The 18,245-nt window shown below is 41.9% G+C and overlaps 1 protein-coding gene across 1 annotated transcript; it reads left to right on the top strand.

Annotated features, from left to right (window-relative positions):
• Positions 1–693: 693 nt before the first annotated feature.
• Positions 694–17,716, top strand: LOC311104358 (putative G-protein coupled receptor 146). Its single transcript, XM_084146173.1, has 2 exons — positions 694–962; positions 14,670–17,716. Exon 2 carries the CDS (start codon positions 14,712–14,714, stop codon positions 15,717–15,719), a length of 1,008 nt encoding a protein of 335 aa, XP_084002299.1. The 5' UTR covers positions 694–962; positions 14,670–14,711; the 3' UTR covers positions 15,720–17,716.
• The last annotated feature ends 529 nt before the right edge of the window (positions 17,717–18,245 follow it).

An 18,245-nucleotide genomic window follows, 5' to 3' on the forward strand; every position in this document is an offset into this window, starting at 1 on the left:
GAACAGACCACAGGGCAGTTCATCCCACACTATTATTAGTATTTCATGCAGAGTTGGTCAATATATTTATGTAAACATAACCAAATGAAAACACAGAGATGAGGTGTGAAAGAGTTAAAACATAGCCATAGCTCCAGTTATCTGATACAGGCATTCCATGTCCAGATATAATCCTGTTACATCATGCATCATCACAATTTCTGCTTATTACTAGCTACATTGCAATTTCTAGAATTAGGGCTGTATTTGTTTGGAGTTGTCAGATTTATATTAGAAGCAGGTGATTGTGATATACATTGCGTACATGCACTTTGAAGACAGCCAAACAACCCTGTTGCTTGTGAGTAATAAGGAATACATTTTCACAATTACAGTGAATAGTAGGCTATTACTGATTGAGAGAGACAAAAACACAGAACACTGATAACGGCAAACTCAAAGTAAAACTGATTTTCCTACCAACTTTTTCTGCATATGACAGCATACATTACTGGCCTAAAACTCCCTCCGTTTGACTGAGTGTTTTTTCGCATGTAGAAGCGGGGTATGTTGTTGAGAGTCCCTCCAAGCACCCTTCTGATCTACTTCGTCCAATGAGTGCGTCGAGGGCCAGTCGGGCCTCATCGACCAAACGAAGGAGACTGTGGGGGAGGGTCACGTGTGTATACAGTGTAGGGTTCAGTACCACTCAATTCGTAGTAAGTTGTCAACGTCCTCCCCTTTCGAGAACAAGCTTCGTCAGACTACAAACTGTATTGCTAAATGCAGCAGTAGCCTAAGTAACTACGCAAAAAGTAATAGATCTAACTATACCGTTTTTGTATTTTTTTTTTCGAATAGAAAAGGATACGATGTTTGTTGCAAGTCAACACCAAATGTAACTACAGAGAAATGTCAGTGGAAGTACAGCAAAACCCGATGCCTCCGTAGACTTGTCGCCGTGCCAAATATTTACTTTTCTGGTGAGTTTTCCAAAAATGTTTGTATCCTTTTTCAGCAGACTGCATATGGAGTTTCAGACACACATATTTCCTATATATGTTCGGACGAAAGCATTGCCTTTACGGTTGAATATGGCTGTAGAATAAATAGGTAGGCTATGATAAAATATAGCGTGTGTTTGAATGTAGTGGTCAACAGTAGCCTCGCAGACGTTATTGCTGTTTTATCAACAATAGATGACAGTTATCCTCGCTTAGATCTCAATGATCCGAAGCACCCATAAGAAATCGGCGCCGAATAGGAAACAAGCAAATGGATACAACGTATCCGCGTGTCCAGATTCTGTAACCGATATAATGATACATTGCTATTAGTTTAGCAGGATGTATTGCATGACATTTCAATAAGATACGAAAAAGTAATCTTTTAACAGCTTTAAGAAACATAAACACACAGCTGACTTTTAAATAATTTGTCTAAAATAACATAATTCATACCTACATACATGTATTCATATAACATTTGATTTGATAGCCAACATTTAATGGACTGATTAGCAGTGATCACATAAATTCTCAGAAGCATTGATGTGCTTTAATGTTTCTGGAAACACTTGCACACATAGGTTTGGTAAATCTACTAAATACCCTATCACCAGCAATCTAATTCATGCATAGGTAGGTTACACTGTGACTATCATCAACAACATTGATTTGAAGGATGAAATAACTTACAAACATATGGACATTTTACATTAACCTACCATTAAAGTCAGACTGGTCTCATAGACTAGACAGACTGTAACATAGTAAACGTAAATCCGGGACACTCAAATTAGTATGATACACTACATGACCAAAAGTATGTGGACACCTGCTCGTCGAACATCTCATTCCAAAATCATGGGCATGAATATGGAGTTGGTCCCCCCTTTGTTGCTATAACAGCCTCCACCCTTCTGGGAAGGCTTTCCACTAGGTGTTGGAACATTGCTACAGGGTCTTGCTTCCATTCAGCCACGAGCATTAGTGAAGTCGTGCACTGATGTTGGGCGATTAGACCTGGCTCTCAATTCATCCCAAAGGTGTTTGATGGGGTTGAGGTCAGGGTTATGTGCAGGCCAGTCAAGTTCTTCCAAACCGATCTCGACAAACCATTTCTGTATGGACCTCGCTTTGTGCACGGGGGCATTGTCATGCTGAAACAGGAAAGTGCCTTCCCCAAACTGTTGCCACAAAGTTGGAAGCATAGAATCATCTAGAATGTAATTGTATGCTGTAGAGTTATGATTTCCCTTTACTGGAACTAAGGGGCCTAGCCTGAACCATGAAAAACAGCCCCAGACCATTATTCCTCCTTCATCAAACTTTACAGTTGGCACTATGCATTCGGGCAGGTAGTGTTCTCCTGGCATTCGCCAAACCCAGATTCGTCTGTCGGACTGCCAGATGGTGAAGCCATCACTCCAGAGAACATGTTTACACAGCTCCAGAGTCCAGTGGCGGCGCGCTTTACACCACTCCAGCTGGCGCTTGGCATTGCACATGGCGATATTAGGCTGCTCGGCCATGGAAACCCATTTCATGAAGCTCCCGACAAACAGTTATTTTGCTCACGTTGCTTCCAGAGGCAGTTTGGAACACGGTGGTGAGTGTTGCAACCGAGGACAGCACTCGCCGGTCCCGTTCTGTGAGCTTGTGTGGTCTACCACTTCGCGGCTGACCCGTTGTTGCCCCTAGATGTTTCCACTTCACAATAACAGCACTTACAGTTGACTGGGGCAGCTCTAGCAGGGCAGAAATTTAACGAACTGACTTGTTGGAAAGGTGACACCCTATGATTTTGTATATATAGTGTATGTTACGTTTTGTGTGGTTACATAAGATAGAAGGTTACTCAAGGCAAAAAAACAAAAAGAGGGTGATTGGTCGGGGTGGATGGGTAGGCATATAACATGAACGTCTAGCAACCCAAAGGTTCCGTGTTCGAATTTCATCACGGATAACTTTAGCATTTGAGCTAATTCGCTACTTTGCAACTACTTACTACTTTTGAGCTACTTTGCAACTACTTAGCATGTTAGCTAACCCTTCCCCTAACCCTAACCTTAAATAGTTTAGCTAACCCTTCCCCTAACCCTTTTACCTAACTCCTACCCACTAGTGCTAGCAAATGTTAGCTTTAGCCACCTAGCCATCGTTAGCCACAACAAATTGGAATTCGTAACATATCATACGTTTTGTTAATTCGGAATATGTTGTACATTTAGCAAAATTCATTACGTATTGTACAAATTGCAATTCGTAACATATTGTACGAATGTATTTGTGTGTATTGGGTATACAGTTGAAGTCGGAAGTTTACAGACACCTTAGCCAAATACATTTAAACTCAGTTTTTCACAATTCATGACATTTAATCCTAGTAAAAAGTCCCTGTCTTAGGTCAGTTAGGATCACCACTTTATTTTAAGAATGTGAAATGTCAGAATAATAGTAGAGAGTGATTTTTTTCAGCTTTTATTTATTTCATCACATTCCCAGTGGGTCAGAAGTTTACATACATTCAATTAGTATTTGGTAGCATTGCCTTTACATTTTTTAAACTTGGGTCAAACGTTTCGGGTAGCCTTCCACAAGCTTCCCACAATTTTGGCCCATTCCTCCTGACAGAGCTGGTGTAACTGAGTCAGGTTTGTAGGCCTCCTTGCTCGCACACGCTTTTTCAGTTCTGCCCACACATTTTCTATAGGATTGAGGTTTGTGATGGCCACTCCAATACCTTGACTTTGTTGTCCTTAAGCCATTTTGCCACAACTTTGGAAGTATGCTTGGGGTCATTGTCCATTTGGAAGACCCATTTGTGACCAAGCTTTAACTTCCTGACCGATGTCTTGAGATGTTGCTTCAATGTATCCACATAATTTTCCTTCCTCATGATGCCATCTCTTTTGTGAAGTGCACCAGTCCCTCCTGCAGCAAAGCACCCCGACATTATGACGCTGCCACCCCCGTGCTTCACGGTTGGGATGGTGTTCTTCGGCTTGCAAGCTACACCCTTTTTCCTCCAAACATTACGATGGTCATTATGGCCAAACGGTTCAATTTTTGTTTCTCCAAAAAGTACGATCTTTGTCCCCATGTGCAGTTGAAAACCGTAGTCTGGCTTTTTTATGGCGGTTTTGGAGCAGTGACTTCTTCCTTGCTGAGCGGCCTTTCAGGTTATGTCGATATAGGACTCGTTTTACTGTGGATATAGATACCTTTGTACCTGTTTCCTCCAGCATTTTGACAAGGTCCTTTGCTGTTGTTCTGGGATTGATTTGCACTTTTCGCACCAAAGTACGTTCATCTCTAGGAGACAGAACGCGTCTCCTTCCTGAGCGGTATGACAGCTACGTGGTCCCATGGTGTTTATACTTGCGTACTATTGTTTGTACAGATGAACGTGGTACCTTCAGGCGTTTGGAAATTGCTCCCAAGGATGAACCAGACTTGTGGAGGTCTACACATTTTTTTCTGAGGTCTTGGCTGATTTCTTTTGATTTTCCCATGATGTCAAGCAAAGAGGCACTGAGTTTGAAGGTAGGCCTTGAAATACATCCACAGGTACACCTCCAATTGACTCAAATGATGTCAATTAGCCTATCAGAAGCTTCTAAAGCCATGACATCATTTTCTGGAATTTTGCAAGCTGTTTGAAGGCACAGTCAACTTAGTGTATGTAAACTTCTGACACACTGGAATTGTGAGACAGTGAATTATAAGTGAAATAATCTGTCTGTAAACAATTGTTGGAAAAATTACTTGTGTCATTCACAAAGTAGATGTCCTAACCGACTTGACAAAACTATAGTTTGTTAACAAGAAATTTGTGGAGTGGTTGAAAAACAAGTTTTAATGACTCCAACCTAAGTGTATGTAAACTTCCGACTTCAACTGTATGTTTTGAAATTGTTAGATAGTACTTGTTAGATATTACTGCACTGTCGGAGCTAGAAGCACAAGCATTTCACTACATCCGCAATAACATCTGCTAAACACGTGTATGTGACAAATAACATTTGATTTGAATTGCAATTTGTAACATATCATACGAATTGTAATTTGTGACATATCATACGAAATGGATGATGGGCATCCACAAATGTATACATACCATACGAAACATAACATATATTAAATGAAGTGTTTCGGATTTCCTTACAGAATAATACGAAATGCTCTGAAACCATGTTGTTAAAGTCCACCTGTGACTTTAATGTGTAATTATGGGCCTATTGCATCAAGGGCAATTCCACGTAACGGAATTACGTTCAGACTCAGATTTTTCACTTTAAAATGTATGCCAAACAAAAACCATTGATTTAAAAGAGTAACAAACCATACAAATATATGCACAAGGACTACTTTGAACAATTTACACAGAAAATTGAACAAAAACACATTTACTGGAAGAACTGTACAGGTGCAAAGTTTGGTAACAGAATTACGGTAAAATCTCCCTCAGATTTTAATGCGACCACGTTTTCCCAAAACTAAATACAGTGGGGAAAAAAAGTATTTAGTCAGCCACCAATTGTGCAAGTTCTCCCACTTAAAAAGATGAGAGAGGCCTGTAATTTTCATCATAGGTACACGTCAACTATGACAGACAAAATGAGGAAAAAAAATCAAGAAAATCACATTGTAGGATTTTTTATCAATTTATTTGTAAATTATGGTGGAAAATAAGTATTTGGTCACATACAAACAAGCAAGATTTCTGGCTCTCACAGACCTGTAACTTCTTCTTTAAGAGGCTCCTCTGTCCTCCACTCGTTACCTGTATTAATGGCACCTGTTTGAACTTGTTATCAGTATAAAAGACACCTGTCCACAACCTCAAACAGTCACACTCCAAACTCCACTATGGCCAAGACCAAAGAGCTGTCAAAGGACACCAGAAACAAAATTGTAGACCTGCACCAGGCTGGGAAGACTGAATCTGCAATAGGTAAGCAGCTTGGTTTGAAGAAATCAACTGTGGGAGCAATTATTAGGAAATGGAAGACATACAAGACCACTGATAATCTCCCTCGATCTGGGGCTCAACGCAAGATCTCACCCCGTGGGGTCAAAATGATCACAAGAACGGTGAGCAAAAATCCCAGAACCACACGGGGGGACCTAGTAAATGACCTGCAGAGAGCTGGGACCAAAGTAACAAAGCCTACCATCAGTAACACACTACGCCGCCAGGGACTCAAATCCTGCAGTGCTAGACGTGTCCCCCTGCTTAAGCCAGTACATGTCCAGGCCCGTCTGAAGTTTGCTAGAGTGCATTTGGATGATCCAGAAGAGGATTGGTAAAATGTCATATGGTCAGATAAAACCAAAATATAACTTTTTGGTAAAAATTCAACTCGTCGTGTTTGGAGGACAAAGAATGCTGAGTTGCATCCAAAGAACACCATACCTACTGTGAAGCATGGGGGTGGAAACATCATGCTTTGGGGCTGTTTTTCTGCAAAGGGACCAGGACGACTGATCCGTGTAAAGGAAAGAATGAATGGGGCCATGTATCGTGAGATTTTGAGTGAAAACCTCCTTCCATCAGCAAGGGCATTGAAGATGAAACGTGGCTGGGTCTTTCAGCATGACAATGATCCCAAACACACCGCCCGGGCAATGAAGGAGTGGCTTCATAAGAAGCATTTCAAGGTCCTGGAGTGGCCTAGCCAGTCTCCAGATCTCAACCCCATAGAAAATCTTTGGAGGGAGTTGAAATTCTGTGTTGCCCAGCGACAGCCCCAAAACATCACTGCTCTAGAGGAGCTCTGCATGGAGGAATGGGCCAAAATACCAGCAACAGTGTGTGAAAACCTTGTGAAGACTTACAGAAAACGTTTGACCTGTGTCATTGCCAACAAAGGGTATATAACAAAGTATTGAGAAACTTTTGTTATTGACCAAATACTTATTTTCCACCATAATTTGCAAATAAATTCATTAAAAATCCTACAATGTGATTTTCTGGATTTTTTTTTCTCATTTTGTCTGTCATAGTTGACGTGTACCTATGATGAAAATTACAGGCCTCTCTCATCTTTTTAAGTGGGAGAACTTGCACAATTGGTGGCTGACTAAATACTTTTTTTCCCCACTGTATCTGCTCCGAATGAAGATTCAAAGATGCAGAAAGAATGGGGTGTCAGCTATGACATGACACCTTGAATTTGAAAAAAATCTGTTTGGGTTATTGAACTACAGTAAGTGCAGTAACAGAATTGCAGTAACATAATTACATCATGGGTACCTGATCTGTACTACACAGAAATGCATAATTATGGATATGAATGTCATTATCTTCATGGTGATGTCGCTCCTACAGACATCGGACATGGGTACTCTTACTGTACTGTGCTGTGCTGTCCAAACTTGTGAAACATAGACGTCTATGGTTAGTTCAGATTTGGCCCGGTCCAGACCAACCAAAAGAGTTCATTAGAATCCAGCGACGGCCAGTGCTGATGCTGGTTATAGTAAGTGGAAAGACACGGGGCTCATAGGTAGGTGTCAGTAAGAGCCGGGAGAGGTAACATTAACTGGGGAGAGAGAGAAGAGGGAGGGATTCTCCAGACTGTTTTCACACTCTCGCTTTGACTACCAGACAACAGAAAGAGAAAGAAAACAGTATGAGCTGAACATAACAGTATGCCAGTGGGAGGGAGGACAGTAGCAGGTGACCCAACTGTGGTTTGTGACTACTATGATTTCCCATTGTAGCCAATTCAATTGCAGTAATTCTGTTACAGATTTTTCATCATTCTGTTACTGATTTGGTGATAGAATTACAAGTTTTAATAAATAAAAATGTATATCAGTGAAAAAACGAAATGATAGGTCTACCTTTACTTGTTACATGTGCAAACTTTCATTATCCTCCCTCATGAGGGAGAGAAATAAAAAAATATCTTAAAGATATGTGGGGTTTTGGTAACGAAATTACAATGCACAAGGCAATGTTTCTTAAACTTACAGAAGGCAAATAATTTACCCAAAACTAAATATAAGTGTTGATATTATTTGTCAGAGGTCTTTACTTCGATATTAATGTGTTTTGATGTATTTCTAATACCTTTTAAGACTTTTTCTGGTAGATGTTTTCTAAGACCTCTTTTCCATCTGTTTGACCAGAAATCAAAGTCATTACTTATGCCTAATTTTTAAGATGGAACTGGTTGAAAAATGTATCTATGCCTTCACTTCCCCCAAAAATAGACTCTTAGCTTTCATTTGACACTCAATTTGATATGCTCCTATGAACTTCACATGTTGGTTCTCATGAAAATCTGTGGAGGGAGCTGAAGGTTCAAGTTGCCAAACGTCAGGCTCGAAACCTTAATGACTTGGAGAAGATCTGCAAAGAGAAGTGGGACAAAATCCCTCCTGAGATGTGTGCAAACCTGGTGGCCAACTACAAAAAACGTCTGACCTCTGTGATTGCCAACAAGGGTTTTGCCACCAAGTACTAAGAAATGTTTTGCAGAGGGGTCAAATACTTATTTCCCTCATTAAAATGCAAATAAAATTATAACATACTTTTTCTGGATTTTTGTTGTTGTTATTCTGTCTCTCACTGTTCAAATAAACCTACCATTAAAATTATAGACTGATCATGTCTTTGTCAGTGGGCAAACGTACAAAATCAGCAGGGGATCAAATACTTTTTTCCCTCACTGTAAATATATTTACATACACAGCCCTGATTGGGTAAATAAAGGTTAAATAAATAAATAAAATTGGCGGATAGGATCTTCTAGACCAGGGGTGTCAAAGTCATTCCGCCGAGTGTCTGCAGGTTTTTTTTTTCTTCTTTCAATTAAGCCCTAGACAACCAGGTGAGAGGAGTTCCTTACTAATTAGTGACCTTAATTCATCAATCAAGTACAAGGGAGGAACGAAAACCCACAGACACTCGGCCCTCCATGGAATGAGTTTGACACGTGTGGTCCAGACTCTAGAGCCTTCAAACTCAACTCTGGACCTCAAAGCCAGTTCCACTGCTTTCCCCCCCCCCATTGTTCCCCTTTAATCAGGCACTGATTTAGACCTGGGACACCAGGTGGGTGTAATTCATTTTCAGTTAGAATAGAAAACCAGCAGGCTCCGGACCTCATAGGGTAAGAGTTGAATACCCCTGCTCTAGAGCCTTTCCCGCTTACCCCTTCAAAGTAGGAGGATACGCATGCAAATAAAAGATGACTGATCATTGGTCAGAATAATCGGATCCGATTGTGATGTCACACTGTGGGCCAAAAACTCCATCCCACCTGAATAGGCTGAAATTCTAGTTTTATTTTATTTATTTTTTAAGCTCTTACACTAAAAGGGCATTATCAAAATTTTCATAATTTTCTAGTGTTATTTCGATCTCATAATGTGGAAATATCATTGAACTGAGACTTTTGTTGGTGGCCTCTATACCTTCAGCATGGTGTCCCTATAGGAAGCCACCATGGCTGTAGCACCACAGGACAAACCAACTTAACTTAACTGCAAGCTCCAGAGCATCAAAACAGTTCTGTTAACATGTCCTCTGTGTTTGTTGTGCATGGGTAACTGTAACTGAGGACTACACATCTTTATCATCAAGTGTGATAGTAGCCTAATGTTGTTCCAGCTGATCAGTCTTTAGGGACACTCATCCTCCTCTGAAGGCCATGAAACAAGTGGTCCTCGGAAGTTCTGCAGCATCTCAAAGATTAGCATACTATATTATTTTGTCAAGCTGTTAATGAAGAAAAACTCTGGAATGCCAATATGGAACAGAAGTTCATGAGTTTAAATGAATCCATGCTTCCTTAGTAGCAGTATTCCCCTATATGAAAACTAGGGGAAGCACTCGGGTGGGTTTTTCCAAGTGTGTAGCTGACAACCTCTCTCTACTGGATTACATAAGAGACATATTATCACATTTTCCCATTTCGTCGTCACTTCACTCAGAGTGCCGTCCAAACTGGTTTTTGGATCCAAACAACTGAAAAAGTGTTTACAGGAATTATGCAATATTTTCAAGAGGTCAGAGGTCACACTTTTAGACTGAGGTTGATCACTGTTCTTTATCTCCCCTAGTCTCTTGTCTAGCCTATATACACAGACTGGCTGAGATTAAGGACCGGCTGGATTATAAATAGAAAGCACTGAGGTGAGGTGAGGTGAGGTGAAGAATAGTGTGGAATAAAGTCAGTAGATTAGAGTGTGTCAAACTCTATTTACCGCAATATTGTAAATAAGCTTGGTTTTGTGCACTGAACTAGTAAGAGAAGCTACCTGCCACATGACATACAAAACCAGAATGCATAGTTTTGCTCATAGTTTTGCTGTGATTGTGTAACAAAGTCACGGTACGGGAAATAATTATAATGAGTGAAAATGCACCAGGTTTTACACTGTTGAGTGTTATGGTATATAACAAACCCTAAGCCTGCGGCACACCAGAGCGGGCACAAATCACACGCCGCTCCCCTCATTTGTTATGCAGCTCTGAGGGAATAGAAAGCAGGTGAGAATATCAAATGGAGCTATGCATGAGAGCTGAAGGACTTTCACAGGTGGAATTATTCATGAAACAGTAACGTATTCTCTCATCGTTCTGAAATGTTAATGTGTGTTCCCTCCTAGCCTCTCCTCTAACAAAGTGCAAAGAGCACAATCGGTGTAAAACCAGATGTGATGCCAATGTTATGCTGTTTGGGAGAATAGATAGATTTTTGAGCAGATGAAATTGCTTGTATGGTATGAAATGAGCTTTGTAGGAAATATTGGCCTAATCTAATTGTGGTTAGGTTCAGAGTTGATTGAATGCTCTGTTGTTAGTTTGCACAACATCTAAGTAAGTCTCCAAATGTGCAGTATGATCTTTCCAAAAAGCTGCTATTGCTCTTGCTATCAAACACGATTACAGACATGCATGTATGTGCTATCATGTGATGTCCTTCAGGCAATTCTGAGAAATAGCTGTACATTCCAGCGGGGATAGGAGGGGTGTGAGCCAATCACAGCGCGTCACACTATTCACATCAAAAACCCAAAGATGTCAAGTCCATCTGTGTCCCTGAACGGGACCTGCCAAAGCAGAGTTTGTCCTATGCTACTTCTGGGAATATTAAACTAACAATGTTGAACCTTGAAGATGGAGTGAAAAGAGCAGATTGCCTTGGATCAGGTCAGGTGTAATATTATCTTGGTGTTCCCAAACTAAATGTGCTGTAGTCAACTTCTATGGTTACAGCATACAATATTGGAGCAGGCTAGTGTAATACCAGGGTCATGGTAGGGTTTCGTGACATACTGTTGACATACCGAAGGCGTCTTACAATTCAACCAGGTGTCCTGTGAATGACATTTTCCCATCTCAACCAGGTGCCCTTTATAGTGATGAAAGCGCCTATGGAATGCCCTGTTGTGTTGATGTGCCTGTTACTGTAAGTGAAGCGTCAGCGGCGTAGCTCACTGTTTTCACACCATGTTTTGTCATGGTCTCTTGAGAGAGAAAAGGGGCTGGAAAACCGGTGAATGAAAAGAGCTTTACAGAGAACCACTGAAGTCTATTCCAACACGAAGAGTGTACTGGAATACAAAAGAAATGAGTTGTGTTTTTATGTTCAGTGTGAGTAATGAAGAGGGGATGACAGTGAGACATGAAAGGCAATTACGTCTCAAGCACACCGTGTGCTGTGCCTTTGATTGTTCACACACTCTTCCACAGCCAATTAGGCTGCGGTGTTCATTATTAACACACTGGCCAAGGTCTCTCTGGGAGGACACACACAACCAACACTGCTGGCTCATGAATATAGAGACATTAAACACTGGACTGTTTCTTTTATACTGTTTTTCACACTGTGTATTTATACTGTGTTCTTCAAATTGCTCTTTCTAATATATCTACTACTGTACATTGCAGTTTTGTCACACCGTTTATACACACCGCGTATTTATATACTGGGCACTCAGTATTAGGAAGGTGTTCTTAATGTTTTGTACACTCAGTGTATACTGGATTCTTATTCATATACTGGATTCTATGTTAGGAGCAAGTAACACAAGCATTTCGCTGCACCCACTATAACATCTGCTAAACTGTGTACGTGTCCAATAAACTTTGATTTGAGGAGAGACAGACTGTAACTAAGGGGTTGAGAGCTCAAGATACACACCTGTTCTTCCTGTTCAGTACAGCAGGGTCTTATTCCCAGAGACAGCCCAGGATCTGCCTTACCCACAGGGCCAAAACAAGTTACACATGCCTTTGCCTTTAGTCTTAGTGAGCCCCTCCTCCCACCCCTTTCAACTCAAGCAGAAAACTAGTCACCTGGTGGTTTTAGAGTGGTTTTTACAAGGGGCAGTGGCAGCCCCATTTCACCTGTCTCTGGGAAGGGAAAGCGTCTGGGAGTTTTTGAAAGGGTAACCGTACACCGCCCCCCTGCTGCATGCCCCTCCATGCAGGGTACTCTCCTTACAGCCAGCTGGAGAGGTGTGGAGGAGCACACAGGAACACTGTGTATGTGTGTCAAATCAAATTGTATTTGTTGCATGCGCCGAATACAACAGGTGTAGACTTTACCGTGAAATGCTTATTTATGAGCCCTTTCCCAACAATGTAGAGTTAAAAAGTTGGAAAAGATTAGCAAAAATAAATAAATGGAAATAGTAACACAATAAAATAGCAATAACGATGCTATATACAAGGAATACCTGTATCGAGTCAATGTGCAGGGATACAAGGCAGTTGAGGTAATATGTACATGTAGGTAGGGGCAAAAGTGACTAGGCAAACAGGATAGATAATAAACAGAGGAGCAGCCGTATATGTGAAAGTGTGTCTGTGTGAGTGTGTGGCATCAATATGCATGTGTGTGGGTGTGTGTGTGTCCTCAGGCAAAAATGGAGGTTATGTAATTGAAAGGAGGAATGTTCTCTTTACTGGCAGTGGCATCTTCCCGGCCTCAGCCTCTTGCAAACAAAATCATCCGTCTGCTCTGTTTCCAAAACATTGTCTGGAAATTGTATTTTGTAGTAGTCTGACCGGTCACCAGGTAAACACTGCATAATATGAGCTTCCTTACTTTGCACGAGAGCGACTTGTGCACCAGTTGATTCATCCAACCTTTTGAAATCATAAGTTGTTTTGTCTGGCGCTTTTACGAAGCATCAAACCCCACATCTCTCTTAGTGGAATCTTATCATTGATTCTATATTTTTCATTATGAACTGTCCAAGCTTGAATACAATGGTGAGAATTCTCCCCTTGTTCCTTTCCCACCTGACATAAGCTCTTTAGTTAGCGTATGCTTTCACTTCTTCCTGAGCAGAATTAATATGATCTGAGTTGGCATGTTCTAGTTCAGACTCCGGCAGGCAGAGTTAGTTATGTAACAGGTGTTTTAATGAGCAGCCTCGCACTGCGCGGAGCAGCAGGCTTGATCCCAAGTCAGGCCGTTCCCCCTCCATGTGTCCAGGCGTTCTCTCTGACCTTGCCCTGAACTCCAACCTCACGCTCAGTCCACTCCACACTGTCCCCTCCCTGGGCCCGCCCGGCCAGGCGCAGGGGGCCTGCATCACATTTCACAGTCTATAAATCTACCCATCACCCACAACATCCCGCAAACTCCTTTGCGCTCTCTCTCACTCCCTCTCTCTCTCTCTCGCTCACACTCACACACCAGAGTAGTAACCTGAACAGAAGGCTGTCATGCTTTGGAAGATGGATTGGAAGAAGTAGAACCCAAGCGGCCTGCAGAGTGAGGCTATAGTAAAGAGGGAGGTCTTCATCTGGAGGGCCATTTGAAAGGCACAAGGGCAACTCTCCAAAGGCAGCCTGGCCCCTGCATGTGACTGTGACAGAGGACTGGGCCTGCACAGAGAAAGAGGGAAGGAGAAAGACAAAGAAAATAAGAAGCAGAGAGAGCAAGGCAGTTTACAGTGGTGTCAAACAAATGCACTTTTTTATTCTTCCATTAGAACAAGGGCCTCAATTGCTCTGGCTGGAGCGGCCCTGAGCACTGCAGAAAGAAATAATGTTTTTTTAAGGCTGGAGCTAGCCAATGAAACATATTGTGAGGAGTTTTTTATTCAGCCAGTGAAATGCAATGAAGTGGAATTAATGGTGTTACCCCAGGCATAATAGCCATGCTGTGTCTGGCCTGTTTGTGTGTGTGTGTGTGTGTGTGTGTGTGTGAGGGGTCTTGCTTCTTCTCTCCACAGCATAGCACTTTTAAAGAACCACAAGAATGACACCAATACATAGATAAAGTCCTACAACATGTCTCAAGGAAACACTTGAAATGAGAAAAACCAATGACTATTGTTTAGTTTAGTTTGTGATTTCCCACATAGAAAAATATATTTATGGTGGATTATGAGATTGTGTAAAGGAAAATGGGATCCTATTATCTCTTCATATTTTTGTTGATTTAATTGAAACAGTAGGAAGGAGAGGGGGAGACAGATGAGGGTGGAGAAATGTCAGACCGGGTGATTGAACCAGGGGATTGAACCCCGGTCTCTGAGGACAACGTTTTCTCCTCAGTCATCAGTGTTAATACTTGACCACACATCAGCCGTTTTCTCCTCAGTCAGCAGTGTTAATATTTGATCACACATCAGCACTTGTTTATGTAATGAAAAACAAGATAGCTTAACTAATGTTGTTCTCCTCTCTCCATGTCTGTCTGTCTCCAGCCAAGTCAGTGCACCAGTGCAGCCCTCCCTCAGAGCCCAGCTATGTGGAGCTGTATGGCTTACAATGAGACGGACTCCAGCTCCGAACACCGGCTCTGCCAGGACTTAGGCCTCATCCTTTCCGTCTTCTCCTTGTTCTACCTCATGGTGTGCTTCCCCATAGGGCTCTGCTACAACGCCCTGCTGGTGGTGGTCAACCTCGCCAACAAGGTGTCCATGACCATGCCAGACGTCTACTTCGTCAATATGGCCATCGCTGGCCTGGTCCTCAACCTGGTGGCCCCCGTGGAGCTGCTGGGTCCCAGCTTCACCCGCTGGCCCATGTGGGAGTACAACAACGAGGTCTACATCACCCTGCTCATCCTCTTCAACATCTCCTCCTTGGTCATCATGTACTCCACCACGCTGCTCAGCCTGGACTACTACATCGAGCGAGCGCTGCCGCGCACCTACATGTCCAGCGTGTACAACACCAAGCACGTGTGCGGCTTCATCTGGGGCGGCGCCGTACTCACCAGCTTCTCCTCGCTGCTCTTCTACGTGTGCAACCACGTCTCCACCAAGATCATCGAGTGCTCCAAGATGCAGAACAAGGAGGCTGCGGACGCCATCATGATGTTCATTGGCTACGTGGTTCCGGCCGTGGCCGTGCTGTATGCTTTTGTGCTCATCCTGCGCATTAGGAAGGAGTCCACCCCGCTGGACCAGGACTCATCCCGCCTGGACCCTTCTATCCACAGGCTGCTGCTGGCCTCAGTCTGCATGCAGTTTGTTCTATGGACCCCGTACTACATGACTCTATTGGTACACACTATAGCTGGGGCGCCGGGGAGCTACGGCAACAACAACAAACAGCGCCTTACAATTTATTTCTTCCTGAGGTGTCTGTCAGAACTGCTGGCCTTCTCCAGTAGCTTCGCCATGCCTCTCATGTACAGGCAGATGAACAAGAACTTCTCCCACAAGCTGCAGCGGCTGCTAAAGAGGCTACATTGCAGGGACACATCCTGCCCTCACGAACGCTCCACAGTGCAGCAGGTGGTGACGTGAGACAGGGCCTGGCCTTACTAACCCCCACCCTCCTACCCAGCCTGCACTTATTATCACAGACCCCACAGAGACAGCAACACATGGCCTTAGAAGTCAGCTACAGGTCTATTGCTGCTACTCTGGCTGAGTCTTGACTTTAAATGAAACTAAGGAATCTTCATTGACTTTACCGAACTTGACTTTATTTGTCCAGTTCTGTAGCAAGAAGACAAACCAAGCAGAAACCACTAAGTGCATTAGCAAGCTTGTCACTTGGACACTTGGTTGTTAGAGAATTCTCCACACAGCTTCTATTCAGGGTTCAGACATGGCCGACTTACCTCTTGTGTCCTAGAATGCTATCACTTAACTGCCTGCACCCAACACCCAGTCATTGTGTGTGGAACAGTTGCCTTGGCTCAGTTTATGTGATGTCTAAAAGCTGCTTAGAGGCACAGAAGTGACCTGCACAGCTACTTTGCTATCTTGCTTCCCACTAAAGAGGAAGACTGTTTATATATGAAATGTGTCCTATTTATAATTCAGCTAAATAATGAACACGTCAATCACATTTCACTCTTGTCATGTTATGATGATGTCCGTTATTGCATGTGATTATGTGATGCTATGAAGTGTTGAAGTCTTTGTTGCTAAAATGAAAAGGTCAGTTTAGTCATCTCCACTTTGAAAGAGACAATATAATGATAAGCTATAGCCCGTTGTTTAAACGTGTTGCTACTTGCTACTGCTGGTGTATCCAGGCCACCTCATGATAAGTATTGACTTAATTACAAGATCAGCAAAACCATTTGAGTTTCATGCTGAGGAATCCTAAAAATGAGTCCACACCCTGTTAATCATTAGTTAAGCTCTGGTCAAAGTCCTAATTTATTACAGTTGAAATGCTCTTTTTGAGCAGTAGAGCAACAGAGGGACAGACATGTCACATGTTCTGCCCTGCTACTTTCAGAAACAAACAAATGACTTATGTCTAGACTTATATTGGCAAATTTGAATTCCTAGGGTTGTTGAATGATGGTAGAGTTCACTGAAAATGTCACAAAATGAAAAGGACTGAGGCAGATTCTGGCTCTTGCATGGTAAACTTAGTTATAAGCAATGTTATGCTACCTTTAGATATGACCAACAACACCAGGAAATAAAGAACTGTTAGGAATAGGAACTGAAATAGGGAACAGTAAATTCTCACAATTAAAGATTCTGTCCGAGATCTTAAGCACTTACAAATTTGTAACATATTGTACAAATTGGAATTCATAACATATCATACGAATTGCAAAAATATAGAAAAAATTCCTAACATATCATATGGAATGGATGACATAGTACGCCATTTTCGGGGACCTGTTTTGGCTCGTGAGCACTACTTTCAAAATTACTGGCTGAAATTATACGAAACCTTTGGAGCATCACTTTTAATGTGATTCTTAGTTTTAGCACGACAGATTCCATTGCCCTTTACCTCCCCTTTATGTTGAGCCATTATAACCCACCAGAATTAGTATATATTTTTAAAGAACCAGTACTGTATGTTAGAGTATGCTATTCTTTTAAATCCACCTATATAAGCAGAGATACAAATGTATTTTATTTCATGAGGTTTAGCTACACAGGTCAAGATGAATCCAGTTTCAGATGTGATGCTTTTGTGACTGTGTATATACCAGTATATATGTATAATATGAAATATCTGTATATATTGTATGTTAGAGTTTTACTGGAAAAACACCATGTCCTCTCACAAATACAGTATTATCTTCTCAAATATATATTTAGATACTCTAGCTTCAGTAATCTTCTCTGTTGTGTGTTGAGTCAAGGACTGATTAAACAATAAACTAACATGGGAATTAAACACAATGCCTGTTCTTTTAGTTTCTCTTTGTATTGACGTTCAAAGTGTTATTTGATATGCTATGTAAATTGTTTCCAGTATCCACAGTACATTGCCATGACAAATCAATGTCAAAATAAATTGCATATTGCATTGTAGTCCATTTCTGAGGGTATGCTTGTGTCTGTAAATGATGCCAAACTGATTTTTCATTGCTGTTTGAAGCCATGGGGATAGTGCCAGCTATAGAGAGCAGAAACCACACTTATGTGTCATCTTGCAACATACTGTAATTAGGTTTGGTTGCCCATCTGCAGAGCTTGGTAAACCATAGCCATTTGTACTGTAAAAAGAGCTTGTTTGCCTGTTCTCCCATTGGCAGCTGGGTATTTTCTTTCCCCAATCAACACACTAATCACATAGGACAGGCTCAGCCAATCCCACCTGGGACCCTGTGACCTGGGGGTGTTTCCCTGCTTTTGTCCAAATACAGACCTGTCATGTTTTATATCCATGTGGTTGAAACCCAGCCTTGTCAACAGCAGGATCTAGTTCAAACACCCATACATTTTGAAATGAATCAACGCTATTTATATGTTCTGATGAATTTAAGCCCCCTTTCGAGAGATTATGTTGTTATGGGTTGATATCCCCTCCCACATGTCCATTTCCAGGGTTAATGTTGAGCTACC

This window comes from Coregonus lavaretus, assembly GCF_964263955.1.
Source record: "Coregonus lavaretus genome assembly, chromosome: 28".
In the NCBI taxonomy this organism is placed as follows: Eukaryota; Metazoa; Chordata; class Actinopteri; order Salmoniformes; family Salmonidae; genus Coregonus; species Coregonus lavaretus.